The sequence below is a fragment of the Geotrypetes seraphini genome, chromosome 4 (assembly GCF_902459505.1).
Source record: "Geotrypetes seraphini chromosome 4, aGeoSer1.1, whole genome shotgun sequence".
Classification (NCBI taxonomy): domain Eukaryota; kingdom Metazoa; phylum Chordata; class Amphibia; order Gymnophiona; family Dermophiidae; genus Geotrypetes; species Geotrypetes seraphini.
In genome coordinates, this window is record NC_047087.1 from 53,314,028 (window position 1) to 53,341,810 (window position 27,783).

The 27,783-nt window shown below is 45.7% G+C and overlaps 2 protein-coding genes across 3 annotated transcripts in view; one reads left to right on the forward strand and one right to left on the reverse strand.

Moving 5' to 3' along the window:
* CNEP1R1 (CTD nuclear envelope phosphatase 1 regulatory subunit 1) overlaps nucleotides 1-15,442 on the reverse strand; it is a 28,192-nt gene extending 12,750 nt beyond the window's left edge. The window contains exon 1 of one of the 2 annotated variants that reach the window (XM_033942783.1): nucleotides 15,236-15,442. In XM_033942783.1, coding sequence (XP_033798674.1) covers nucleotides 15,236-15,260 — 25 coding nt within the window. In that variant the 5' untranslated portion in view covers nucleotides 15,261-15,442. The remainder of the gene's footprint in view (nucleotides 1-15,235) is intronic. The other variant, XM_033942782.1, reaches the window with a different exon arrangement.
* Nucleotides 15,443-21,659: 6,217 nt separating this feature from the next.
* LOC117359260 (HEAT repeat-containing protein 3-like) overlaps nucleotides 21,660-27,783 on the forward strand; it is a 37,560-nt gene continuing 31,436 nt past the window's right edge. Inside the window, exon 1 of the mRNA XM_033941713.1 lies at nucleotides 21,660-21,886. Within this exon, the coding sequence (XP_033797604.1) occupies nucleotides 21,710-21,886 (177 nt within the window). The 5' untranslated portion in view covers nucleotides 21,660-21,709. The remainder of the gene's footprint in view (nucleotides 21,887-27,783) is intronic.

The window sequence follows — 27,783 nt, forward strand, 5'->3', positions numbered from 1 at the left end:
TCACATTTTGCAACACAAGCCTTCATACAAACATTTAAATGATATCCAATGGTTTAAAAAGAGATTATGTGCTTACCCTAGTAGACTCTTTTCCAGTAGATAGGTGAAATATTCTAGACCAGGGTTGTCCAACCTTTGGCTTCCCCGGGGTACATTGGACGGGAAAAAAAAAAAAATTTCTGGGGCCGTATAAACGCTGCAGCAAGACAAAGGAGGGAGCCGGCAAGATGGTAAACACCCAGGGGCAGCAGAGGAAAACACTGCATTGCCCTCGACCGGGGCCCCACAAAATACTTCACAGGGCCGCATGCGGAGCTAAAGAATAGACTGAGAAACATAAGGATAACTCAATAATAAGAAAGAAAATAAAGGCTCGGCTTGATAACCCCAGAACCATTTATCATTGATCAGAACTATTTGGATTCAATCCTCACGGTGAGGAAGCCGATTGGCCTTTAGTAGCAATAAATTTAGATAGCTGCTGTGGCTCGTAAAAAACCATATCTATTCTGTTGATATACCAGTACACATTTGCAAGGGTAGCGCAAAATGAAAGTTGCTCCTAACTGCAAAACCTGCAGTCTGAAAAGCAAAAACTGTTTTCTCCTTTTCTGGGTAGGCCTAGATAAATCTGGATACATCCTCACTTTTATATGTTATAAAGGGAATCTCTCTGTACCTAAAAAACAGTTTGAATCTTTAATGAACCAGTCATCCAGATAGGGGAATACCTGAAGACCATGGTTCCGTAGAGCTGCTACTACCACTACTAGGCACTTGGTGAACACTCTGTGAGATGATACCAGGCCGGAGGATAGCACTCTGTATTGAAAATGCAGATTTCCCACCCAAAATCTGAGGTATTGATGGGAGGCTGGATGCGAGTGTAAGCCTCCTTGAGATCTAGAGAACATAATCAATAGTTCTGATCTAGATGGGATAAGGGATGCCAGGGACAACATGCAAAATTTTTCTTTGACCAAAAATTTGTTGAGAGCCCCGAGATCCAGTATGGGCCGCAGATTGCCTGTCTGCTTCGGAACTAGGAAGTAATGGGAGTAAAAAAAACCTGCTCTGCTGTTCCAAGGGAACTTCTTCGATGGCACGGAGATGAAGCAGAGCTTGAGCTTCCAGAAGAAGAAGGGAGGTCTGGGATGGATTGGAAGGATACTCTCTTGGAGGAAGCTCTAGTGGAATCTGAACAAAATGAAGAGAGTATCATTCCCTGATTATTGACAGCACCCAGAGGTCGGATGTAATGATCTCTCATCGATGGTAAAAAAGATGGAGACGACCTCCTATGGGGAGAGAGGAGGGGACAAAGGCAAAACGATTGAGGTTATGCTCTGTGTGAGACAGTCAAAAAAGCTGAGAAGCCTTGGGTGTAGCAGAAGGCTGAGGTTTCTGTTGCTTCTGCTGTTGTGGTTTCTTGAAGGGTGCTCGAGCGTAAGGAGCTGCCCTTGGAGGATAACGCCTCTGATAGGATGGAGGAGGTTAAGAAGGCTTTGCAGGAGCTGGCTTAGGCGTTGGTCTGATGAAGGAAACTAAAGATGTCTCATGTTCAGACAATTTCTTGGTGGCTGCCTCTATGGATTCAAAGAGGTCATTGCCCGCACAAAGAATATTAGCCAGACGATCCTAAAGGTAGGGAACCATATCGGTGGTGCAAAGCCTGGCCAAACAGCGCATCGCTACAGAGAATGCAGTGACCTTTGAGGAAAGTTCAAAGGCATCATAAGATGATTGTAGAAAATGCAACCTGAGTTGTGCCAAAGTGGCAATGACTTGCTAAAACTCTAAAAGCCTGTGTTGACCAAGGTCTTTAGAGAAGCCAGGGAGTATATCAATAAAATACTTAAAATTATAAATTTAAAACCCTGGAGGCCATCATCAAATTTTAATAAAGACGGACAAACTTGTCCATGGTCCTGCCCTCTCTTCCAGGAGATATGGTAGCATAGACACTGGAAGGATGACGCCTCTGCATTGAAGATTCCACAAGAAGGGATTGATGAGATAGTTGGGAGTTCTCAAAGCCCTTGCAATGTAGAGTTCTATACCTCACTTCTAACTTACCTGGAACAGCAGGGAAAGCATAAGGAGTCTCCAGGTTTCATATGAAAGTATGAGACAGAGGCCTGTTAATAGAGGAAGGTTGAGAGACTCTGCAGGAGGTCGAGGCATACTCATTTCCTCTAAATACTCCTTTGAGTACTTCGATCCAGCGTCCAATTTAATCTGCCAGAGCATGGCCTCGAGAGGGACTCAATGACCTCGAATGGAAAATAAAGACGAAGCCTCTCTGGAGTATTGGTATCCCAGCGAATAGACAGACTGGGACAAGGCATTGGAATCAGCTGAGGCCTCAGGTTCTGCGATCGGTGTCCTCGATCGAAGAGTTGGAGGCCTCGAAGAGCTGGAAGGCCTGGACAAGGTAGGCTTCTCTTTGGAAGAGGACCTGCGCCTCGATGAATGCCTCAATGAGGGCCTCGACCGGTGACGAGAATGCTGCCTGGAACAGGTCTCGTGTGAGGTCGAGACTTTGCCCTGTGCCTCAAAATGGGCAATGCCTTTGGAGAGGGTATAGGGCTGGAAGCTGTAGACTTCCGAGTTTCTTCAAGCAAGTCTGCTTGCGAGGCTGTCCGCATCCAGGCTCCGTGGAAGACGTCACTCACACGTGAGAATAGGCTGCCTGTTTGTCCTGGGATAAAAGACATACAGGATAATCTCCTGAGGCAACGGCTGCACTAGAGCTTTGAGAACCTCGCTTCCGGACTCGGATCTTCGACTGAAGAAACAATCCACTTTCTTGTTCTTCATTGTGGCCATGAGGTCAAAGTGAATCCAGCCCCAGCGCCGTAATATGTGGGGAATGCCACTGTGGACAGAGCCCACTTGCAAGGATCCAGAATCTGTCTGCTGAGAAAGTCGGCTTGAACATTGTCGATTCCCACCACATGCGCTTCTGATAGCGCCTGGAGGGGACGTTCTGCACATAGAAACAGAAGGTGGCTTCCTGATCCAGGGGGGTGCTCTTGGTCCCTCCCTGGCAATTGACATAGGCTACTGCTGTCACATTGTCAGAGAAGACCCTGACCACTTGGCTCTCCAGAGTCTTCTTCAAATCACATCAGAGCCAGCCGAATGGCTCTCTGTTCCAACCAGTTGATTGACCATTTCCTCTGAGAGGGTGCCCAACACCCCTGGATGAGACAACAATTGCAGTGGGCTCCCAAGCCCTGAAGGCTGGCATCTGTCATCACCACGATCCAGGAGATAATTGGCAGTGCAACGTCCCTGCAGAGTGACTGTAGGAGAAGCCACCAATTCATGCTGGTTCAAGCCTCCAGAGTCCAGGGAAGACAGGACTGTAAAGCATTCCTGTGTTGAGCCCAGCGAGAGAGCAGGACATGCTGGAGAGGATGCATGTGCGCCCTTGCCAATAGCTGCCATGTAGTAGCTGCCATGGACTCCAGGACCTGAAGATAGGCCCACGCCGAAAGAGCCGGTAGCTCCAGAAGGGAAGAAATCTGGGCACACAGTTTCAGTCTGCATGCCTCTGGAAGATATTACATTTGTTACATTACATTTGTGACTTCTATTCCGCTCGTACCTTGCAGTTCTAGGTGGATTACAAAGAAGCTAACTGGACATTTCCAGGAAAATTACAGTTTAGGTATTAGGATTACAAAGAAGATAACTGGACATTTCCATGAGATTTGCAATTTAAAGGAGCTGTATACATGGTTGATACTTTGGAGAGAGAAAATTACAAGAGAGGTTGTGACTTTGAGGGGGGGATTTACAAGGGAGGGGAAAGACAAGGGGAAGAGTTAAGATATCTGGATAAATTTTTTGAATAGCAGGGTTTTGATTCCTTTTCGAAATGATTTGAAGTCGCTCGTTGTTGTCAGCAAGTTGGAGATGGAGTGGTCAAGTTTTGCTGCCTGCGTCGCTAGTAGGTTGTCAAACATCTTCTTGTGCCGAGTACCTTTGAATGGGGGGGTAAGTAAATGGGGTCCGAGTTCTTCTTTGTCTAGTAGTAAGGTTCTGATTTAGGCGGTTGTTTAGGTAAGTGGGGGCAGTGCCATTTAGAGCTTTGAATAATAGACAGCATAGTTTGAATTGAATTCATGCTTGTATTGGTAACCAGTGTGAGTCTAGGTAGGCAGTGGTGATATGGTCACATTTACTTAGTGAGTAGATCAATCTGAGAGCTGTGTTTTGTACAGTCTGCAGTTGTTTTATCATTTATGCAGGGCATGGTAGATAGAGGATGTTGCAATAGTCCACTAGACCTAGGACTAGGGATTGGATTATGAGCCTATATTGCTCTATGTCGAAGAATTTTCTTATTTTTCGTAGATTACCCAGAAAGCATTTTTAACCATGAGAAGTCTTGTTAATTTGGACCTGCATAGTGCATCATCAATCTATCATCACTCCTAGGAGTTTAAAATCAGATTGTATAGGGTATTTGGTAGCATTAATTTCTAATTCTGAAATGGAGGGGGTTTTGGCCTTTTCGAGCAAGAGAAATTTTGTTTTGTCTGAGTTTAGTTTCAGTTTGTGGTCTATCGTCCATTTTTCCACTGCTTCTAGTGTTTCTTTTTCAGTTTTTCTGTAGAGGTTGGATCTGGAGAATCAAAGGGGAGGAGTATGGTGATGTCGTCTGCGTAGCTGAAAGATGTTACATTTAGGTTATCTAGAGTGGTCCCAAGGGAGGATATAAAGAGGTTGAAGAGTGTAGGCGACAGTGGAGACCCTTGTGGAACTCCGCAGGGGTTAGACCATGGTTCTGATTTAAGATAGTTTGATTTTACTCTGTAAGTTCTTGATTTGGAAGATAAGACACGGCCCGTAGCCACATCGAAAATAACTCCCAGATATTCCAGCGACTGTGTGGGTGTCAGATTGCTCTTTCTGTAGTTCACAATCCAGCCCATGTCCTCAAGCTCCTGGATCACCTGATCCACTGTGCTGACCCACAGCCAACAAGGGAACCCTGATCAGTCAGTGGACCAAGGAGGGGTGAAACTGCAGACTCATTTTTTGCAGGTAAGCTGCTATGACCACTATCACCTTGATGAAGGTATGGGGAGCCATTGCCAGCCCATAGGGCAGAGCCGAGACTGGTAATGCTGTTCCAGGACATGAAACTACAAGAATGTGCGGTGGGCTGGGAAAATCTGAATGTGCAAGTAGGCTTCCATGAGATCCAGAGAGGCAAGGAACTCTCCTGGGGCCACCGCTACAATGACTGATCACACCGTCTCCATGCAAAAGTGTGAAACCTTGAGGACTGCATTCATGTACTGAAGATACAGAATAGGCTTCTAGTTTTCAGAGTCTTTCTTTGGCACAATAAAGTATATAGGAGTATCTGCCCGAGACCGAGAAGTCATTTAGCACCAGCTTTATAGCTTGAATATCCAGAAAGCACAGTTACTTACCGTAACAGATGTTATCCAGGGACAGCAGGCAGCTATTCTCACATATGGGTGACATCATCGATGGAGCCCGGATGCGGACGCCTCACAAGCAGACTTGCTTGAAGAAACTCGAAGTTTTGAGTCGCTCGCACCGCGCATGCGTGAGTGCCTTCCCGCCTAGCACAGGGCGCGTCTCCTCAGTTCAGATAGCTAGAAGAGAAGTCAACCAGGGGAGGTGGGTGGGTTGTGAGAATAGCTGCCTGCTGTCCTTGGATAACACCTATTACGGTAAGTAACTGTGCTTTATCCCAGGACAAGCAGGCAGGTATTCTCACATATGGATGACCTCCAAGCTAACCAGAATGGGAAGGTGGGAGTGTTGGCAATTTAGGAGAATAAATTCTGTAATACTTATTGGCCAAACTGTCCATCCCGTCTGGAGAAAGTATCCAGACAATAGTGAGAAGTGAAAGTATGAAGTAGCAGCCTTGCAAATTTCCTCAATAGGTGTAGATCTGAGGAAAGCTATTGAAGCTGCCATTGCTCTGACTTTATGGGCTGTGACTTTACTGTGAAGGGGTAATCCAGCCTGGGCATAGCAGAAAGAGATACAAGCCGCCATCCAGTTGGAAATGGTACGCTTAGAAATAGAATGTCCCAACTTATTTGGGTCGAAGGAAACAAAAAGTTGAGGAGCAGTTCTGTGTGGTTTGGTGCGTTCCAAGTAGAAGGCCAAAGCATGTTTACAGTCCAGAGTATGAAGAGCTGATTTTCTAGGGTGAGAATGAGGCTTTGGAAAAAAACACTGGAAGTACGATGGATTGTTTGAGGTGAAATTCTGAGACCACTTTAGGTAGGAATTTCGGATGAGTACGAAGAACTACTTTGCCATGATGGAACACCGTGAACGGTGGTGGGTCAGTTACTAAAGCTTGCAGCTCACTGACTCGTCGAGCAGAAGTGAGGGCAATGAGAAACACCACTTTCCAAGTGAGATACTTCAGATGAGCCTAATCAATTGGTTCAAATGTAGGCTTCATGAGTTGAGTAAGGACAACATTGAGGTCCCAAACCACAGGAGGCGGTTTGAGAGGAGGTTTGACATTGAAAAGTCCTTTCATGAATCTGGAAACCACCAGATAAGCAGAGAGGGGTTTCCCTTCAATAGGCTGATGAAAAGCCGCAATTGCTCTGAGATGGACTCGTATGGATGTAGACTTGAGGCCAGAATTGGATAAGTGCGAAAAATAGTCCAAAACAGAAGATAAGGAGGAATGCTGAGGCTCCTTATGATGAGCAAAACACCATGTAGAAAATCTAGTCCATTTTTGGCGATAGCATTGTCTAGTAGTAAGCTTTCTAGAAGCTTCTAAAACGTCTTACAGATTGAGAAAACTGAAGAGGGGTTATGTTGAGAGGTACCAAGCTGTCAGGTATAGAGACTGCAGGTTGGGATGAAGTAGAGATCCCTAACTCTGTATAAGCAGAGAAGGAAAAACTGGTAGAAGGTATGGCTCCCTGCTGCTGAGTTGAAGCAGAAGGGAGTACCAGGGTTGTCTCGGCCACCGAGGAGCGATTAGAATCATGGTGGCAAGATCGGTCTTCAACTTGACCAAGAGTCTTGAGAATGAGAGGGAATGGAGGAAATGCGTACAGGAAAAGATTTGTCTATTCCAGAAGAAAAGCATCTGCCTCGAGGCAGTGAGGAGAGTATATCCTGGAGCAGAACTGAGCCAGTTTGTAGCTGTGGGGAGCTGCAAAGAGGTCTATCTGTGGCGTTCCCCACTGTGAAAAAATGTGATGAAGAGGCAAGAAATGGAGAGTCCATTCGTGAGGTTGCAGAAGACGACTCAAGTTTTCCGCCAAGCAATTCTTCGCCCCTTGAATGTAGACAGCTTTGAGGAAGGTGTTGTGGCGGATTGCCTAGTCCCAAACTTCCAGAGCTTCTTGACAAAGGGAAGCAGACCCTGTCAATCCCCGTTTGTTGACATAATACAAAGGAACCTGGTGACTTGGACGAGGCAATCGAGACCGGAATATCTTCGAGGTCTGGCATCGGAGACCTCGAATGAGGAGTCGGTGGTCTGGTCGAGGTTGGAGTAGATCGAGGCTTTGAGGAAGATGGTTTATCCTGAGAAGAACGATGCCTGGAAGAATGCCTCGATGAAGGCCTCGAATGGTGGCGAGAACTGTGTCTGGAACCAGATCTCGAGGATCAAGGAGATTTCGCCTCAGAGACGTATGCAGCCGATGCCGATGTATGAATAGGACTAGAGACTGTAGATTGAAGTTCCAGTGGCTTGGTGGAGGAACCTCGATGCACTCTCAAAGACTGCTCCTTGCTTAGAGGATTCTTGTTGATGCACTCGCAAAGAATCTTCTCCTTGCTTTTCATGCTTGGATGGCAGACCAGACACTCGCAGAGACTCTGCTCCCTGCAAAGAGTGTGGAAGCTCAGACTGGGGCATAGGAAGTGGCTCGACCTCGCGGGAGTCTGCTGAATGCCCAGGCTGGATAAGAGGAAGCAGTTTAGGTCCCATGTTAGTAAGGAACTGAATAAACTGCTTCTCTAACATGGTCTGGAAAGAAGCCGGCAAGGATGGATCCGCGTCTGAAACCGGACCACCTGCCTTGGCTGGAGGTTCCTTCGAGGTAGTGCGAGTGTGCTTCGACTTAGTAGTCTTGGACACTTTAATCACCACCGGTGGAACCGACTGCTGAGCTATCTGACCTGAGGAAACAGAGGAAGATACAGCAGATGACATCGAAGCAAGAGCTGCTGCAAACGATGAAGGTCTGATGAGGCTCGAGGTGGAAGCAGTAGGTGCAGAAGGAGCCTCAATGGAAATCGAGGCCGAAGACGCCTTCGAAGTCAAGGGATCAGTAGGAGATTCCATCTCGAAAGCTTGTCCACCAGAATGCAACGACGCTTGAAAGCAAGTGTTTGGCAAGGCAGGCACGACCTAGGATGATGTTTCGGCCCAAGGCACTTGAGGCAGCGCCTGCGAGGGTCCATGAGAGAGATCACGCGCTAACACCTGCTACACCTCTTAAAGCCTGTAGCAGGCCAGGACATAGGCAGAAAAATAGCCACCGCAAAGTCGAAGCTCGCGGGCTGCGGCCAAGCAGCCCGTCCCGGAAAACGAACGGAAGACAAAAATTGTTTTTATTTTTGAACTAAAATAAAACAAACAAAATAAAACAGCGATTCGTGAAGAAAAAACACCAACCGCGGTTGAGAGAAGGCAAAAAGTGAACGATAGTTAAACGCAGAGAGTCAACGACGGACTTTTCGGCTCGCGGGAAAACTGAGAACTGAGGAGACACGCCCTTGCTTGGCGTGAAGGCACTCGTGCATAGTGCGGTGCGGGCGAACTTGAAACTTCAAGTTTCTTTCAAGCAAGTCTGCTTATGAAGCGTCCGTATTCGGGCTCCGTCGATGATGTCACCCATATGCAAGAATACCTGCCTGCTTGTCCTGGGATAAAGCATTGAACAGTGGTTTGAACCTTGAGCGCCTTGTCCAGCCACTCCACAGGAGAATCCACAAACCAGTCTGTCAGAGATTGGGCAATTCCAGGTTGTAGCCTGACCAAATAATATCCAAGACCTACTGGTCGGAAGAAATGCAAACCCACACGGACAGGAAAACCAAGAGTCTGTCCCCTATCTAAAGGGAGGCATCCCTCGGCCTGGGGTCATTGTGCCTTTTTGGCAGAAGGTGCAAGGCCGAGACTGCCCATAGCCGTCATACCTGGGCCCTGGAAAATCTCTATGATGCGACACTTGCATATGGTCAGGATCACAAGGAGCCACAAAAATTAGAGCGAAAAGAATCCTGGGTCTGCTCTAAGGCAGGGTCTTTGGGCAAATTCATGAGTAAGGTGCAGTTAATTGTTTGGCCAGGTCCTTGCCAAACAATTAACTGCACCTTAAAGGGAAGTCTAGCCTTAGAATTGGAATCACCAGTCCATTGCCTGATCCAGAGCATCTGCGGACAGAAACTGAGTACACCGACACCTTTGCCAAAACCCACATAAGGTCATGCAATGCATCAGCAACATAATCTGACCCAGCCAAAAGAAGATGAGGAGGATCCACTGCCTTACTCTCCAGTGTGCGCAGGCGAAAGAGACCTCTGCGTGTTACAAAGAACACCGCTGAAGTAGTCTTTATGCCTAAAGCAGCTGCATCAAAAGGTCTCCTTTGGACCACATCCACATGGCGGTCCTACATATCTTTAAGCACCACACCACCTTCACTGGGTAGAGAGGTGCGCTTAAGTCACCTGTGCAATCAAAGAATCCACCCTAGGCGGAAGATGCTGGCACTCCTGTGCCAGAGGATACAAGCAAGTCATGGCTCTCGCTATCTTAAGAGCACCTTCCCAAGAATCAAATTGCTCTGAAATCAGAATGCTCATATAAGGGTGCCAGGGAAAGGTGGAAGACTGCGAGCGCACACCATAAAGCCAGGAAGAAGTGAACAGAGCTGACTGACTAAATTCAATTCCTGCAAAGATTCAGAAATAAGATCCAGCAAAGCTGCAGACTTAAACACAGAACCATGGGATCATCCATAGGTTCGGTGCTCTTGTGAATGAGAGGGAAAAGACAGCTTCCTGAATAAGTGCTGTGAGGACAAAGGTAGAGAGAAAAGGAGGGGAGGGGGTTGATGTTAGATAGAAATAGCAAGAGAGAGAGAGACTTAATGGATGTGAATTCTGTGCAGGAGCATTTAGGGTCTATCTGCATCAACATTCCAGAGTCAGATTGATATAATGTCCCATAGGCCTCTGCTGACATTGGTTAAGCCAACCGAAAATGCTGAGGCTGACAACAGGTACCACCAGGGATTGGCCTGTCAGCTGCAGACTGAAGTCTGTGATAGCTTAATGCAGGCAGAGCTGAATAATCACTACGAGCACCAGAAACCCCCCAAAAAAGGGACAAAAAAATACACCAAATAAAATAATAAATTGCGGAGAGTAGAACAAACACTCCTACAGGCATACAGGCAGAAAAGAAAAACTGTGTGTGGAGCTGGAGAACACAGTGAAGTACCATAGAACTACAGAAAAATAATCTGGAGCGGATTCCTTCTGCAGATGGCACATGGCCATGGGGACACTACCCCTGTGTCTAGAACATAGGTGTCAAACAAGACCCGTGGGCCGAATCTGGCTATTTATCCCCAACAGGTCCTGTCGGATATTACCTACTAAAATGTACATATTACATTTTCGCTCAGCAAATTGTATTTCTATACTATTGCCTCCTGAGGTCTCTGATCTCTGTATTTCCTCTGAATATCTACTTATTGTATTTCGCTGAATGTCCAGCACTCTTGATTGTAAACCGCCTAGAAGTCGCAAGATTGTGGCGGTATAGAAGAATAAAGTTATTATTATTATTTTATTTGGCCCGATGTGGCATTTTCATTGCCACCATCGGGTGTTTTTATCTTCTGGCTGGCTCCCTCCTCCTCATTTCCGCAGTGTGCACAAAGCCGCGAGCGGGTGCTCCTCACACCTCATCCGGAAGCATTCCCTTTGATGTTGCAACATCAGAGAGAAGGCTTCCGGTTCATAGAATGGAGGGAGGGGGCATGAACTTGGGACATAGAATAAAGGAAAGGAGGGAATGAGAGGTAAGGAGGAAGACAGAGTTGTCTGACCATGGGAGAGGGATGAGATGTGGTGAACAGAGATGAAGGGGGTAGGGGAGACAGAGGGAGGAGATGGTGCACATCAATGGATGCGAAAGGGAAGAGATAAGAAGAAATGCTTCTTATGGATAGATGGGAATAGGGGAGAAGAAAGATGGATAGATGGGAAGGGAAGGCAAGGCATGGAAAAGTAGATAGATTTTGAGAAGAAAGCAGAAAAATGGAAGAAAGTTGGAATGTTAAAAGTTAATGCTAAAGATGGCAGAAAGTGAAGGAGAGAAAACCAGCAAATGGATAAGGTGGCCCTGGATACACAGTTAAGAGCACAGACAGAATGAAGTGCAGCCAGAGTGGGAAAAGGTTTGCAAACCAAAAATCACCAGACAACAAAGGTAGGAGGAATGATTTTATTTTCAATTTAGTGATTGAATTGTCAATTTTGAGAATTTATATCTGCTGTCTATATTTTGCACTGTTCAGGAAGAAATGTATTTGTTTCTTTTTCTCTGGGGTTGTACTGTATGCAGTCTTGAATCTTAGGGTTTCGTTTGTATATATTAGTCATTTTAGTTTTTGGTCCTGTATTTTCATAGGGGTTATCTATGTTCTGGTAGGAATGAATGTTGAGAAGCATATAGTGTGCTTTGTGTAGTTTAATTTGTGGTTAATCATTATGGGTTGTTAATAAGATTATATTGTGTGTATATATGAAAAATGAATGGAAAAAATGGTGTTATAATTAATACTCTTATTTATTTCTTCCATTTGTGCATCGCACATACCTATACAAGCTCTAGGCGACATTACAGAGGAAGGGGTAAGAAGAGAGTAGGGAGGCCTAAGGAGGGCAGGAAGGAGTGGAGAGGAGAGAAGCATGTAGAATATTTCATAGAAATTCCTAACTTTACAGATAGGAGCACCATCTATGTAAATGATATCTAAATGAATATGTAAAAAGAAATAGAAGGGAGGAACCGTTAAAACAATAGAATTCTATCATGGGGCGGGGTCTGGGGCAGAGACTGGGCCGAGTCTGGCCCGCGACTTAGCCTGTGTTTTAGATTTTGGCCCCTTAATATGATTGTTTGACACCCCTGGCCTAAAATGTCTAACCTATTGTGCTGGAAATTACATTTACTAAGTTACTATACAATACTGTCCATCACTGGACAGGTTGGTGAATCTGTGGGAGCTGTTTTTCCAAAAACAGTCCAACAAATAAGTCTAATAGAGCAGCAATCTGAAATCTGGGAACCTTGCGACTTTGGGCAAATCATTTCACCTTCCATTGCCTCAGATTGTAAACAATCTGGGAATAAGCAAAAATACTGATTGTACCCAAGTGTAAATTGCCTTGTACAACCAATGAAAAGGCATAAACTGCATCCAAATAAAAAGGTAATTCAGCACTGTAGATAAATAGCATAGTTATAAATATTTATATGATTCCATGTTTTGATGCTGTATTAATTCAATATTTAGATCAATTACAGCTGAACCTTCTTTTTTGTCTCATAAAAGTGTTATAATCTCTTGAAGGACCAGAACCAATAATGCAGGAGGCCTTAATGATTTTGTTGATGTCACCCATACTAGAAATAGTTTCGGAAATATTTGGGTTTTAAGTTTCAAAGCATTAATATCAAGCTTCCTGAAAATAAGATCAGCCCTCACTCCTAAAAATACATTTACAAAAGCTGTTATCTTGTCTATAATAATAATCCTCTAAGCGCGCATGCGCACTTAGGAGGATGTGGGGACCTGATGTGTGCTGCGTCTGTCCGTGGCTGCGGCTTGAGACGCATGCGCTAGTTTGGCGCATTGGGCGATATGGAGGATCCGCTGGCGGCGGATGGCGGGAGGAGGGCTCATAGTCCTGCCGCCGCTGCTGCTCCTGTTCACAGCGGCCTGCACATCACTGACTCCCCCCCCTCTCGCACCAACTGCTGCCACTACTGTTCAAAGCGGCCTGCTGAGGTTCACGGCCGGCTGAAGCGAACCTCGCAGGCCGCTCTCCACATCGTAGCACGTTCCCTCTGATGTGATTGCGTCAGAGGGAACATGCTACTGAGGTGGACAGTGGCCTGCGAGGTTCGCTACAGCCGGCCGTGAACCTCAGCAGGCCGCTTTAAACAGGAGCGGCAGCAGGAACCATGGATGGAGGGAGGGGAAGAACAGGAGGGGAAGAGGAAAAAGAAGGGCCATGGAGCAGGCAGGAAAGGGGGCTGTTTTGGTGGGAGGGTTGGCTGAGTGCAGACAGCAATCATGGGGGGAGAACAGAAAGGGGCCACGGAGCAGGTAGGCTTTGCAGAACAGGGGGAGAGGGAAAGGGGGCTGCTTTAGGGGGAGGGGTGTGCTGGGGGCAGACAGCAATCAGGTGGGGGAGGAACAGAAGGGGGCCACGGAGCAGGTAGGCATTGCAGAACAGGGGGAGAGGGAAAGGGGGCTACTTTGGGGGGAGGGGTGTGCTGGGGGCAGACAGCAATCAGGTGGGGGAGGAACAGAAGGGGGCCACGGAGCAGGTAGGCATTGCAGAACAGGGGGAGAGGGAAAGGGGGCTGCTTTGGGGGAGGGGTGTGCTGGGGGCAGACAGAAATCAGGTGGGGGAGGGACAGAAGGGGGCCACGGAGCAGGTAGGCATTGCAGAACAGGGGGGAAAGGGGGCTGCTTTGGCAAGCAGGGGGGCCAGGGAGATAGACAGACAGAAAGAAAGAAAGACGGACAGACATAGGACCAGGGAGAGACACAGACACAAAGAATGACCAACAGACAGCGTCCAAGGAGAGACAAATAAAAAAACCCAGACATACAGACATCTGGGCGGCGGGAGGAAGGCAGTGCGGAGCACTACTGGAAGTGGCTGCCGGGAGGAGGGCTTCGAGCCGCAGAAGACAGTCCCCAAAGCCCCTGCAGAGAGTCGGGCCAACCTCTCCTTCCTCACCGACGCCAAAGAAGCTGCAGCTGGGGCCTCCCCCGCCGTGCCCAATACACCCAGGCCCCGCTCTCTCTCGCGCTCTGAGCACTCACGATTGGCTGAAGGGTGTCATGCCGTGCTGCAGGTACAGGGGGCTGCTTTTGTTGGAGAGGTGTGCTGGGGGGCAGACAGCTTTGCTCGGGGGGGGGGGAGACATAAGGGGGCCATGGAAAGACAGTCAGGGAGAGGGAAAGGGGGCTACTTTGGGGGAAGGGGTATGCTGGGGGCAGACAGCTTTGCTCTGGGGGGAGGGGGGGAATGACACAAGGACACAGACACGAAGAATGACACACAGGGGGCCAGAGAGACAGACAAAAAGGAAGACAGAAAGCCAGCGTCTAAGGAGAGACAGCCAGCGTCCAAGGAGAGAGAAACAAATAAACATAGACAGACAGCGGTCAAGGGGAGAGAGAGAAAGAAAGACAGACACACACATCTATTCTAGCATCCGTTAATGTAACGAGCTTAAAGACTAGTATAATAATAAAGTATTTCCCACATTCTGCGATAGGATCGCAATCCATTTGTCCTATAATAAAATTACTTCCCCACTGATACAAATTATAGAAGAGGTCTCAGGATTTAAATATATCCTCCCTCCTCTTAAACTGACAAATATTGTTATTCACCAGTACCTAATATTATAACAGATTTCTTGCCGTTTCCTCTCATAGTTTATATAAGAGTGTAAGCACCCACTTATATGCCATAGGAAGGGTCATTCTATCTGAAGAAGCAGCACAACACTTACAATGGCCGAAATTGGGAAAGGGAAAACAGCCTGTTAATTTTCCATTAGAAATACAAAAGGCTTACTAAGCACGCGTCTGACTAATCTTGGTTATTTTATCATTTAACCTTTTATTCTATTTGCATTAGAAACATATGTTCAGAGGCTGGTTTATTACAGCCTTTTTTCCTAAAGGCAAAGGACATGATTTTGATTAAAAAAAAAAAAAATTACCTAGTTGCAGGCCCTGACGCTTACTGTGTATTGCCTTTGTCTGCGTTCTTCTGGGCTTGTGAAAGAAACCCACAGGTTCCTTAAAGTACTTGTAAAAGAGACTCATTCCGCAGCATTCCCCTGTACACACACCATGATCAAATCAGACAACATAAATTCCCCGTCCAAATATTGGTTTTTTTTTTGCTTTTTAATTACCTTCGGCTTGTTCCAACGAATTCATGCCTGTTCTTCTACAACTTCCATACGCAGCAAGCTGAAAAATACAATTTTCTTAGCAAAACTGATTTCCTGCCAGGAAAAATGCAAACACGAACCAGTTCCTGAACACAAGAATGTAAGTCAGCTCTACATTGGCCACCAAAGACATATCTGGTTGGGTAATCTGCCCTCACTTCTGATTGGCTGATATTATTTTTTTCTTCTCCGTTTATCTAATGAATAGCTTCCTTTGTGTGTCAGTCACTACAATGTTGCCTTCTGATTGGTTAACTGCTAGCAAATGAGTAAGACTCATTTGCCCTTACTTGACTTCCTGCCTGGCCAGAAAACGCCCAGTGCTTTTCTTGATTTGTTATACGTTTAGATTCATATGCATTGAACTGTTACTGCTTTAAAATCAATAAAGATTTATTTAAAAATAAAAAAAAAAGAAAACGCCCAGTTTATGGTTGGCCATCCTATTTTCTTTCTGATTGGTTGGTATGATTCTGCCGGTCAGGATGCAGATCTTGGGAGTCGGTGACCGCGACTTTTCTACTGTGAGATTCGAGTCTGCAGTCTTATAACTCTTATTACAATATGAAGGCTATTTGTTCCCACCCTAGGCCGGCTGAAGGGCTTTTCCCAAAATCTCCACCCCCCTCCTGTCCAGTATCTCCTCTTTCCTAGTGCACCCTCATCTCCACTTCACTAGTCCCTTCCCGGGCCCAACCTCTCACCTTCCCTCCTCTCCTCTCCCAAGGTGTTCAGCATCTCATATTCTACCTTTCATGTCCACTTAAACCCTTTCCTTTCAGTTCCAACTATTCACATAACTCCTTCCCAATCCAGATGCCATCACCTTAATCCCCCTTCCTTTCCTTATCCCTTCCCAGATGTTCCATAAATCCCCTTCCCTCCCCGCTCTCCTAGCTGGCCAGCATATTCAAGTTTCTTCCCTACCCCCCACCTTGAAAGTGTCTATCATATCCCCTTTCCTTAAGGTGACCATATGTCCCGTTTTCAGATCCCCTGTCCCGTTGTCCCCATGCACCGCTTTGGGACGCCAAAATATCCCATTTTCAGAGACGGCATCCCAAAGCAGTGTGTGGGGACAACAGGACAGGCGATCGCAGAGAATGGGCTCTCTCCCTGCTTCCCCACCCACCACAGCAACAACCGCAAGAAAGGAAGGTCCCAGAAGCCTTCTCCCCGACATCAGTTCTGACATCAGAGAGGATGTTAGCTGGCCCGGAAATTCCTCTCTGACGTCAGAATTGACATCGGGGAGAAGGCTTCTGGGACAGCGCCTGGCCCTTCCTTTCCTTGCGGCGATGGGCAGGAAGCAGCAGTGGGCGGCAGACCAGGTGGGGGGAGCAGAAGAATTGGCGGTAGGCCAGGCTTTGGAAGGAGGGAGGCAGATAGGCAGGCTGGCTGGCTTTGGTGCGGCAGGGAGGGAGGGAGGTAGGCTGGCTAGCTTCAGGGGAGGGGCGGGACAAAGGCTGGAAGGCAGTGAGGGGGACATAGGAAGGAGGAAGGAGAGAAAGAGGCAGAGAAAGGGGGGGGGGTTGTAAGCAGATTAGAAAGACTAGAGAGAGAAAGGCCTGGACCAAAGGGGGAAGACAGGAGGCAGATACAGGACTATGGGAGGTTCACACAGAGGGGGAGAAACCCTGAGGAAGAACAGGAAGATGAAAGATCATAACAGAGGAAGGAGAGAGTGGGAGACCTGCAACAAAGGTGTAAAGGAGAACCAACATTGGATCTGTGGAGGGTAACAGAGGGAAAAGAGAGAGAGACCTGGACCCAATAGGGCTGGATTGTGAAAGAAATGTTGCATGTGAAAGAAAGAAAGATTGGATGCACAGTCAGAAGGAAGTGCAACCAGAGTTAATGAAACCACCAGACAACAAAGGTAGGACAGATGATTTTATTTTCAATTTAGTGATCAAAATGTGTCCGTTTTGAGAATTTATATCTGCTGTCTATATTTTGCACTTTATTTGTCTTTTTTTCTATAGTTATTGAGGTGACATTGCATATTTTAAAGTCATCTGCCTTGACATCTTTGAAAAAAACCTGAAACTCGTAAATGATAATTAACATCCTCTGCATACAGTGTGCTTTGTATTTTTTAAAATTTTTATGTTTACCATTATGAATTAATAAGATATTGTGTGTACATGAAAAATGAATGGAATGTAATTCTTGTTTTAATTATGGGGGGAGGGGGAGGAAATTATTGTATTTTGAATTGTTTATGTATTTAAAGTGCGTTTTCTCTAGTGTTTATGCTTTAATTATTTGTATTGCACTATTAACGTTTGAAAATCAATAAAGAATTCTAACAAAAAAAGAGAAATTGGGGGCTGGGCTGGGCAGGGCTAGGGCGTGATTGGAGGCGGGACTGAAAATAGATGTCCTGTTTTGATGAAAAAAATAAATGGTCAAATTACCTTTTCTTCCCTAACTCCCATGTCCAGCATCTCCCTTTCCCTTCCTTACTCCCTCTGCTTTATCTATCTAGAATATTCCGTTCTGTACAATGTGTGTAGTGGATCTGCATCTGAACTCTGTTGTCAATCATCTTTTGATCTCCACCTCCTTCCCAGAAAACTGCTTCTGCCCACTCAATTATTTTCTGCAAGCAAGTTGCTCAGAATTGTTTCTGCTCTACTCTGCAATTTTATTATTTTCAAGTACAGTCAAACCTCGGTTTGTGAGTAACGTGATTAGTGAGTGTTTTGCAAGATGAGCAAAACACTCCAGCAAAGACTCGCAAGACGAGCACCGTCACGATAAACAAGCGCGTACGTGCATGTCATGTGTAAGCATGTACAACATCGATGAGTGCTCTGTGCTGCGCTCAACGTATGTGTTAATATGTATGTATGTGATCATTTAGTGGGACGGCACTCGGCTACATGTGTAGCCAGCACCAGAGCCTTAGGACGGGACTCTGCAGTGTCTCCAGTGGCCACAGACCAAAATTACACCGGCGTGTGACTGAATGAAGTCACCCTGCAGGGTTTACAGGAACTAGACACCAGAAGAGTCCCTGCGAGTGGCTAAAACTATGGCCAAGCTCTGGATTTTCAGCAGCTGTTTGTTCAGCCAAATGTGGATTCGTTGGTGGTGCAGATCACCAAACGAACCTCCTTGCCTAGTGAAGGAAGTGTGATGTTAATGGATACTCAGGACTCTATGTTTCTATGTTTCTATGTAAAGCAGATATGGTCCTCAAGCAGCAATTTTAAGCTTTGGTCCTAGGGATTAAGGCAGCAGCTGCAGCTTCCTCTGTGGCAGATGCTTGCCACACCTGTCTGTCTCAAATCCCAGCCTCTGAAGATGATGAAGTTCCCCAAATGTTCCTATCTACGCTCTGTATATCATCTGAGTTTTATGCAAGGAATCAGCCTATGCTATCTCTGCCTGGCAGATGCTCTGGATCAGAAAATGGACAGGAGATTCAGCATCTAAATCCATTGTGAGTAGGCTTCCCCTTCAAGTGCAGATGCTATTTGGCAAGGGTCTGGATGACATGATAGCCAGTGTTATGGACTGCCGTCCTAAGGCCTTGCTGAACAGCAAACCCTGGATAACTCAGTGTGCGGGATGTGGGAATTTTGGAGCTTTTGAAGATTCCGTCCTTATGCAGGAGGCCAAGCGACGCAGAGGTCCTTTCGGGGGGTCACGGCAGAGGTTCAGCAGGTTTGGGATTTTTTTCCCAAACCTCCAAGAAAGCACAATGACACTAGAACAAGGACAGGTTGTCTTTTGGTCAGTCTGGGCTCAAATAGGTGCCTAGTTTTTTTTCCTAGTTGTTCAAGAAGGTTACAAAATTGAGTTTTATGCCCTCCTTTCCAGATCTCTTTATAGATTCTCCGGATAACGGTGAAAGGCTACTAGATCTTTGTGCCATAGAGCTGGTATCTGATGAAGAATTGGGCTAGAGCAGATAATCTATATCAGTGTTTCTCAAATTCTTCAAGCCAAGTACCCCTTAAGCCTAGCAAATACCAACTGAGTACCCCGCCCAAGCTCCGCCCCAGATTTGCCTCTGACCCTATCCCCCATAATAATAGTACTAATTGTAATGCAATTTCTTCCATCCATTTTTCATATACACACAATATAATCTTATTACATAATGGTAACCACAAAATTTTAAAAAACAAAGCACACTGTACACACAGAAAATGTTAATTATCATTTTTATTCGGGGGGGGTTTTCAAAGAGGTCAAGGCATATGACTTTAAAATATGCAATCAGTAACAACTATAGAAAAATAAACAAATATAGAGCAAAATATAGTCAGCAGATGTAAATTCACAAAACTGACACATTTTGATCACTAAATTGAAAAGAAAATTATTTTTCCTACCTTTGTCTGGTGATATCATGAGTCTCTGGTTGCATTTCCAATATTTCTTTTTTTCTGCCTCCTGCACATTTCTTCTCCTCCGGACCCCATTCCCTTCCCCAACCAACATCTCTCTCTCTCTCTGTGTCCTTCCATGAGTCCAACTTTTCTTCCTCTTTCCTCCACTCCTATTGACAATATGTCTCTCTCTCTTACTGTCCATCTACACGTATCGTACCTCTGATGACCCCCTTGCTCCCCTTTACCTTTTTTACGAAGGACAGCCGGAGGGATGCCTACTCCATCGGCCAGCAGACCTACTTCTTCAAAATGGAGGGCCTTCCCCTCCCCGGTGCATCCTGGAATGCGTTGGGGTGGGGCCTAAGGCTCTGATTAGCCCAGGTTCCTTAAGGCCCCTTCTATGTACCTGATTTAGTGACCATGTTAAAGTTTTGAGAATACAGGCAGATTTAAGAATGTCTTACTTAACGTCAGACTTGTACTTACGAACCGGGGTCCTATCTCTCCCTTCGTGTGTCAACGTGCCCCTTCTTCCTCCCTTCCTGTCCAAATGCAACCCTGGTCATTTTACCTTCCATTCTGCGTCCCAAATTCGTGCCTCCCGCGGATGTTTACCTCTGGCCAGCTCCCTCCTCCCATCACAGTTCTCTTTGCAAAGTTTCAACTCGCATCTGACACGACAGCCTGACCATGCCTCCCGTGGGTGTTTACTTCCTCTGGCTAGCTCTCTCCTCCCAGTGGCACTTCTGTTTGTGAAGCCATGGTCACAGGAGACACAAAGGGTCAGGCTGCTGTGTCAGCCGAGTGGAGGGACTGCAGCTGCGGCTTTGCAAAGAGAACTGCGATGGGAGGAGGAAGACAGCCACAGGAGCTAAACACCAATGGGAGGCACAAATTTGGGATGCAGAACTGAGGGAAAAACGAAGGGCGCATTGGGACATGGAAGGGAGGAAGAGGGGGGCGCGATGGCATGGGAAGGGAGAAGCAGGGTCACATTGGGGCACAAACTTCGGACAAAGGATGGAAGGAAGAAAGGAGGGAGGGAGCATGAACTTGGGGCATAGGATGGAACAATGGAGGGAGTGAGGGAAAGAGATGCTGAGATGGGAAAGGGAATAGAAAGGGAGAATTGTTGGGCATGGGTGTCTGAGCGAGAGGGAAAGAGAGACAGTGCACATAGGGAAATGAAGAAAGGTGAATTGTTGGGCATAGGGAGGGAGAAAGAAATGTTGGACATGGTGGCGGGAGAGGTGCAAGGTATAAGATGCATGGGTAAGAGAGAGATGAGAAGGAGAAATGTTGGATGTGGTGGAGATGGAACAGTGGGATGGATGAAGAACAAAAGTAAGTGTAAACCTCCTATCTTTTCTTTCTATTTAAACTACAGTACTTTGTTTTGAGGACTGTTTCTATAATATTTTTTATAGGCACTGTATTCCCCTGACGTCTGCCGATGAAATGGGAAACGCTAATTACACCCTCCCCTTCCTTAAGGTACCTCCAGCAGATATAGGTGCCCGAATGAGTGTAAGTAATGGTGGAGAGTAAAACTGTGACTGAGTTCAAAGAAGCGTGGGATGAACACAGAAGATTTAGAATCAGAAAATAATATTAAAGATTGAACTAGGCCAGTTACTGGGCAGACTTGTACGGTCTGTGTCTGTGTATGGCCGTTTGGAGGAGGATGGGCAGGGGAGGGCTTCAATGGCTGGGAGGGTGTAGATGGGCTGGAGTAAGTCTTAACAGAGATTTCGGCAGTTGGAACCCAAGCACAGTACCGGGTAAAGCTTTGGATTCTCGCCCAGAAATAGCTAAGAAGAAAAAAAAAAAAAAATTTTTAAATTGAATCAGGTTGGGCAGACTGGATGGACCATTCGGGTCTTTATCTGCCGTCATCTACTATGTTACTATGTTACTATGTTCTGTGGCTGCTCATCGCACTCTTAGGGACGCGCGTGCGCGAGAGAAGGTGGAGGTACTACCGTGTCAAAACTGCACGTGGCTACTCGGTCGAGTTGAGCGTGCGCGGCGCGATCCCCCGCCCTCCAGCTTTTCCTAGAACGAGGAGCCGCCCGCATCTAGCGGCATGGGGAAAAGCAAAGGTCGGAAGAAGTTTAGGAGACAAAACTTCGCTCCTACCGGCTTGCCTTTTGGTGGTTTTAGTCCCGGAAAAGGAGATCGGGGTCGGCTGGTGGTTCAAGAGAAAGATGAGGCGGAAGAGTTGGAGGTGGGCTGCCTGACTGCTTCGGAATTATTGGAAAAAGTAAGTCGATGACCAGAGTTCTTTTTTGTTGGGTTGTTGGTTGGTTGTTTTGTTTTTGTTTTTTTAAATTCTTTCTAGTTGAGAAAAGCGTTTGAGGGATGGCCCTTCCGGGAGGATTAGACACGCCTGCCTCTTGGTGCGGGACTGGTGGCTGCAGGGAGTTGTATTTTCGCCGGCCGCGAGATCTGCTCTTCTTCTATGGTCGGCTTTAACTTTTGCCCTTCTCCGAGTTTTAGCACAGGTACAGATTTAGAACTTCCTCCAAAGTCGCCTTTTTATTTTAAACTCAAGAACGAGTGTTCTATTTGTGTGGGTGCTTCTGGCTGTGGTGTTTTGATTGCAGCGATCAGTTTTTAATATTATGCATGGTGATAAGATTAAAAGAATGAATTATGCTGGTATTTTGTGCCATCCGCTTAGACAGGTCAGCATTGATCTATAATAGCAGCCTTTAAATTGTTCTTGGTTTAGTTCTGTATAGATCTTTATATGTCTGAGCTCTGCAGACCTATTTGCTTAATATCCATTTAATGGAGGCTTTGATTTTTTTAGTGGAGCATAATATTCCTTGAAAGAGTTCTACAAGTAGTACAGTATATGAGAGCAGAAAGACATTTGAAGGTTTGTCATTTATTTACACAATTTTCTGTACCTTCTCCAAAGGGGAGCTCAGTCAGGGCTGCCCAAGTCCAGTCCTCGAGATCTACTGGCAAGCCAGGTTTTCAGGATATCCACAATGAACATGCATGAGAGAGATTTGCATACCAAGAAGGCAGTGCAGGCAAATCTCTCTCATGCATATTCATTGTGGATATCCTGAAAACCTGGCCTGCCAGTAGATCTCGAGGACTGGACTTGGGCAGCCATGAATGAATTTTATTCAGGTACTCAAGCATTTTTCCTTGTTTGGCTTTACATGTGCACAATCTATCAATTCACATGTCTTGCAAGCAATTCTGAGTTCAGCCACTCCCAGATATACTGATAGACAAAGTAATACAAGTTCTAAATACAATAATAATGAAGTTTTTATTTACAAGAAAATAATATAACCTAAAATGAAATTGGAAATAAATGTTCATTAAATTCTTTAGAATGAATGCTTAATTAGAGACTTGTTGGGTAAATACACTCCCTACAGCTCACAATTAGGCTCCTGTTTTATTAGCTGATAGCAAATACAGAGCTTGTCTTATGCAACCCAATGGTGAGCCAAGTCTCTCTCTCCCTTAGGAATGATGGGATCAGAATGTGATCCTGAAGTGGCCAGGCACTTCTAAAGTGTTTCAGTAGATTAACTGATAGGATGAGTAGAGAGAACTCGGAGGAGTTCAAGGGAGAGATAGCTAGCTACCTCTTGAACCTGTAGCTTCCCTTTTATATATTTTTCAATAAGGCACTGTCTCTTAAAATTAGATGATTGATTGTGTCCTATATGTTAGGAAAACCATAAGAATGTCTTTTGATGTAATTTTAGAACTTTTCTCTGAATCCTGACACCAGGAAGTCTGGGTCACCCTGATCAGGGTCTCTTGCTGTGGTTAACCCATTCTTGCCAGAAGTGAAAGTCACAGGTATTTTCCTTCTGAAGTACTATATAACTTCATGCTGTATTGAAGCATCAGCACTGCTCATTTGTATTCTGGAGCGCAGGAGGTTTTAGACTAAGCTCTTTATTTTTCTAGTATAGTATAGTGGCAGGGGTGTATCCCTACACAGATGCAAATTCTTATAATCAGACATGGCTAACGACATTAGAAGAAGCTGGTAATCGGAATACTAAGGCTGGTGAAATTTTCCAAAGCTCTGTCAGCCAAACTTAGGGGTAGATTACAACAGAACCAACTAAGTAAGGCTTCAGATGAGGCAACAGGCCAGTGGAACTCAGTCCATCTTCAATTCAGCTATTTGTCTTACGTCTTCCATTACGCCCTCTCTCTCCATTGTAATATTTGTTGTTTTTTGTATTGTCTAGTTTAAGTTGGGTCCCAGGTTCAGGCCTCAGAGTCAATAGGAGTTCCGCAGGGGTCGGTGCTGGGACCGCTCCTGTTCAATATATTTATTAACGACCTGGAAGCAGGAACAAAATGTGAGGTTATTAAATTTGCGGATGACACCAAATTATACAGCAGGGTTGAAAGCAAGGAGGACTGCAAAAATCTCCAAAAAGATCTGACAGCGCTGGAAGAGTGGGCCAAAACGTGGCAAATGAGCTTCAACATAGGGAAATGCAAGGTCATGCATGTAGGGAAAAAGAACCCGATGTTCACTTACAAAATGGGGGGATCACAGCTAGGGGTGAGTAACCTTGAAAGAGACCTGGAAGTGATAGTAGACACATCATTGAAGGCGTTGGCGCAGTGCGCCACAGCCTCAAGGAAGGCAAACAGAATGTTGGGCATCATTAAGAAGGGTATCACGACCAGGACAAAGGAAGTCATCCTGCTACTGTATCGTGCAATGGTGCACCCGCACCTGGAGTAATGTGTCCAGTACTGGTCGCTGTACCTCAAGAAGGACATGGCGGTACTTGAGAGAGTCCAGAAAAGAGCAACTAAGCTAATAAAGGGTATGGAAGACCTCTCATATACTGACAGACTGAAGAAGCTGGGGCTTTTCTCCCTGGAAAAGAGGAGACTTAGAGGAGACATGATAGAAACCTTCAAGATCATGAAGGGCATAGAAAGAGTAGACAGGGACAGATTTTTCAAATTACGGGGAAACACAAGTACAAGGGGGCACTCAGAGAAATTGAAAGGGGAAAGGTTTAGAACAAATGCCAGGAAGTTCTTTTTCACTCAGGGTGGTGGATACATGGAACGCGCTACCGGAGGATGTGATAAGCAGGAGCACGCTACAGGGCTTCAAAGAGGGTCTGGACAGGTACCTGGAGGACAAAGGGATTGAGGGGTACAGATAGGAGTAGAGGTAGGTAATAGGGATAGGATTAGAGGATTAGAGGCAGTTACAAAATTAGTCAGGGACACTGTTCAGGCAATTAGGCCTGATGGGCCGCCGCGAGAGCGGACCGCTGGGCAGGATGGACCTCTGGTCTGACTCAGCGGAGGCAACTTCTTATGTTCTTATGTTCTTAAATTAACAAGACAGCACCTAGAGATGGTTTGGAAAAGGCATGTAAGAATAGGCTTATTACAAATATAGAGCATATATTAGTTGCAAAGTAACTTCAGTGTGTGTGTGTATGTATGTCTATGTCCTGCCTGAATGAATGAGGTTGAGGGTCAGAATGTGTATGAGAGCAGAGAGCGTATGTATGAATGAATGAATGCCCTGCATGTCTGAATGGTAGCTGTAGAGGTGTGAAAGGCTCGGAAGACTTGAAACTGCGAGATCAACCTGAACATTCAGCACCTTGTGGCTCAAGTTTTCAGAGAACTAAGTCTTGGAGGGGAATCAGAATTCCAACGTTTTTTGTAATTTGTCAACAGAAGCCAGGTGAAGGAAAAGAGACAGGGTGTGTGTTGTTAGGGTTACATGAGTGAGAGCAGAACTGGGTAAAAGCTAGGGAGGGGACTATGTACTGTCATATTTTGCCACTGTTTGACAGAACATGGCAAAATATGGTGATGAGTGTTTTGGCTCTCTTAATAGTACAATATATAAAATGTGGCCCTTGATATAAAAAGGTTGGATTAGCCTGTTTTAAAACAATTTCTGGGAATCTTCACTTTTTTCTAGCAAACTTATATTCCTGTGTGACAAGTAAACAAAATGGTGATCCAGCTTAAAATCTCTTTTAAATTTGGCACTATGGAACTACAAGGTTTAAATGTGGCAGTAGAGCATCATGATTTTATTTTGTTTGTTTCTCATAGGGTTGAACAATATTTTGATTGTTTAGAGCCAGGCATCGTTTTAAGATGGGTCATCTTCTTACAAAGGGCTGATAGTTCACAAGAGAAAAAGTGAAGATTGGTAGATGTTTTTTGCTACATGTATTATGATCAATATGTTTCTGAAGAAAACAAATTTATAGTACTAATTATCTTAGTCTGGGCTACTCTCAGAAAAAGTATTTTGTTAACAGCGAAACACTGGCCATTGTCAGAAATGGACCAATAAAAGCTAACTTCTCATTCCTTATACCCCCCTCAAAAGTCTTTGCTTAGTCACACATAACCTCCTTACTATCCCATCTTTAAAACATATTAATACCATGCAATCTAATCTTCTCCATTACCGCACCCTCCTTCTGGAACTCTATACCGAATTACTTATGAGAAGAAACAACTCTAAACCAATTCAAATCAAAAACTAAAAGCATTCCTGTTTACCGAATGGACTATAAGGCCCTGATTCTCCAAAGTGCGTCCCGATTTTAGGCAGCTGTAGGCGTCCTACAGCTGTCTAATCAGCCAATCGGGATGCAAGTTTTTTAAAAAAACATTCCCCAGGCAGGCTGCCTATATTGAAGGCGCCTCCGGGAGCCTAGGGAGACCTGCAAGACGCCTAAGCTCGCCTAAGGGCCTTAGGCGAACCTAGGCGGCCCTACGCATCTCACTAGTAGAGGAAGAAACGCTTACAATGTAGGCCAACAAAATGCTGGTCTACATTGTAAGTAGACGCGACCGCTATACTTATTGCGGCGAGGGATCTCTCTGCCGATATAAGTATAGCGGGCCGCGGCCCCCTGTCCGATTGCAGGCAGGAGGGTGCCTAAAACCTCATGCCGAAAGATGCTCTCCCCCGACACTACTGACCGCCCCCCCCCCGACACTACCGATCTCCTTCCCACCCCGACACTACCAATCTGGCAGGAGGGTGCCCAAACCCTCCTGCCAGAAGATGACCCTCCCCGACACTACTGATCGCTGGCTGGAGGGTGCCCAAACCCTCCTGCCAGAAGATGCCCCCCCCCGACAATATTGATCGCTGGCAGGAGGGTGCCCAATCCCTCCTGCCCGAAGACGCACCCTCCCCCCCACCAAACTAACCTTTTCTTTTGGCCAAACGGGTCTTGCCCGTCCAGCCGGCAGGCCCGCCCCTTCCCGGCCCATCCCGCCGAAGCCTAAGGCCTGATTGGCACAGGCTCTAGAAGCCTGGACCAATCAGGCCTTAGGCATAGCGGGTCCGCCCATCCCCACTAAGTCTAAGGCTTGATTGGCCCAGGCGCCTAGAGGTTTTGGGCACCCTCCTGCCTGCAATCGGACAGGGGGCCACGGCCCGCTATACTTATAGCGGCAGAGAGATCACTTGCCGCGATAAGTGTAGCGGGCCATGTTTAATCTAACCCGATTCTCTAACCAGCGTCTGTAACATGGACGCCGGTTACAGAATCGGGGTTTAGTGTAGGCCCGATTCTGAATAGAACACCTCTCCTGGGCGTCCTATACAGAATCAGGCCTAACTGTCCTTATAAGGACAATATGTATCCCATCTACTATGGTCTTTCCCTACCTCATGTTTGTCCCTTTTTTGTTTTCTCTCCTTTCATTATTGTAGTTCTATCCCACTTCCCTTTTGTCAGCGTTTGTCTAGTTTCAACTGCTTGTTGTATTAACAACACTCCCTAGTGATGTCCTTCCTTATTAATTTTGTTACCTTGTTTTAACTTTAAATGTGTTTTGTATAATCCTTTTTACACCGCCTAGAAGTCTGATTAGGCAGTATAAATTTTTAAAAAAAATAAACTTGAAACTACATAAGTTTTTGGGAAAAAAAATTTCTTTTTTTTTTTTTTACATTGTTTTGATTTAGAAGACTAACATTGATTTTGATGAAAGTCAATATATTGAAGTTATGTGACACGCTAGTGGAAGGATCATTGATTAGGTTGTGTCCTCTTGTCCTGGGTTACTTTGAATCGCACACCAACATGTATCCAGTAATAATAACTTTATTTTTATATACTGCCATACCACAAACAGTTCTAAGCG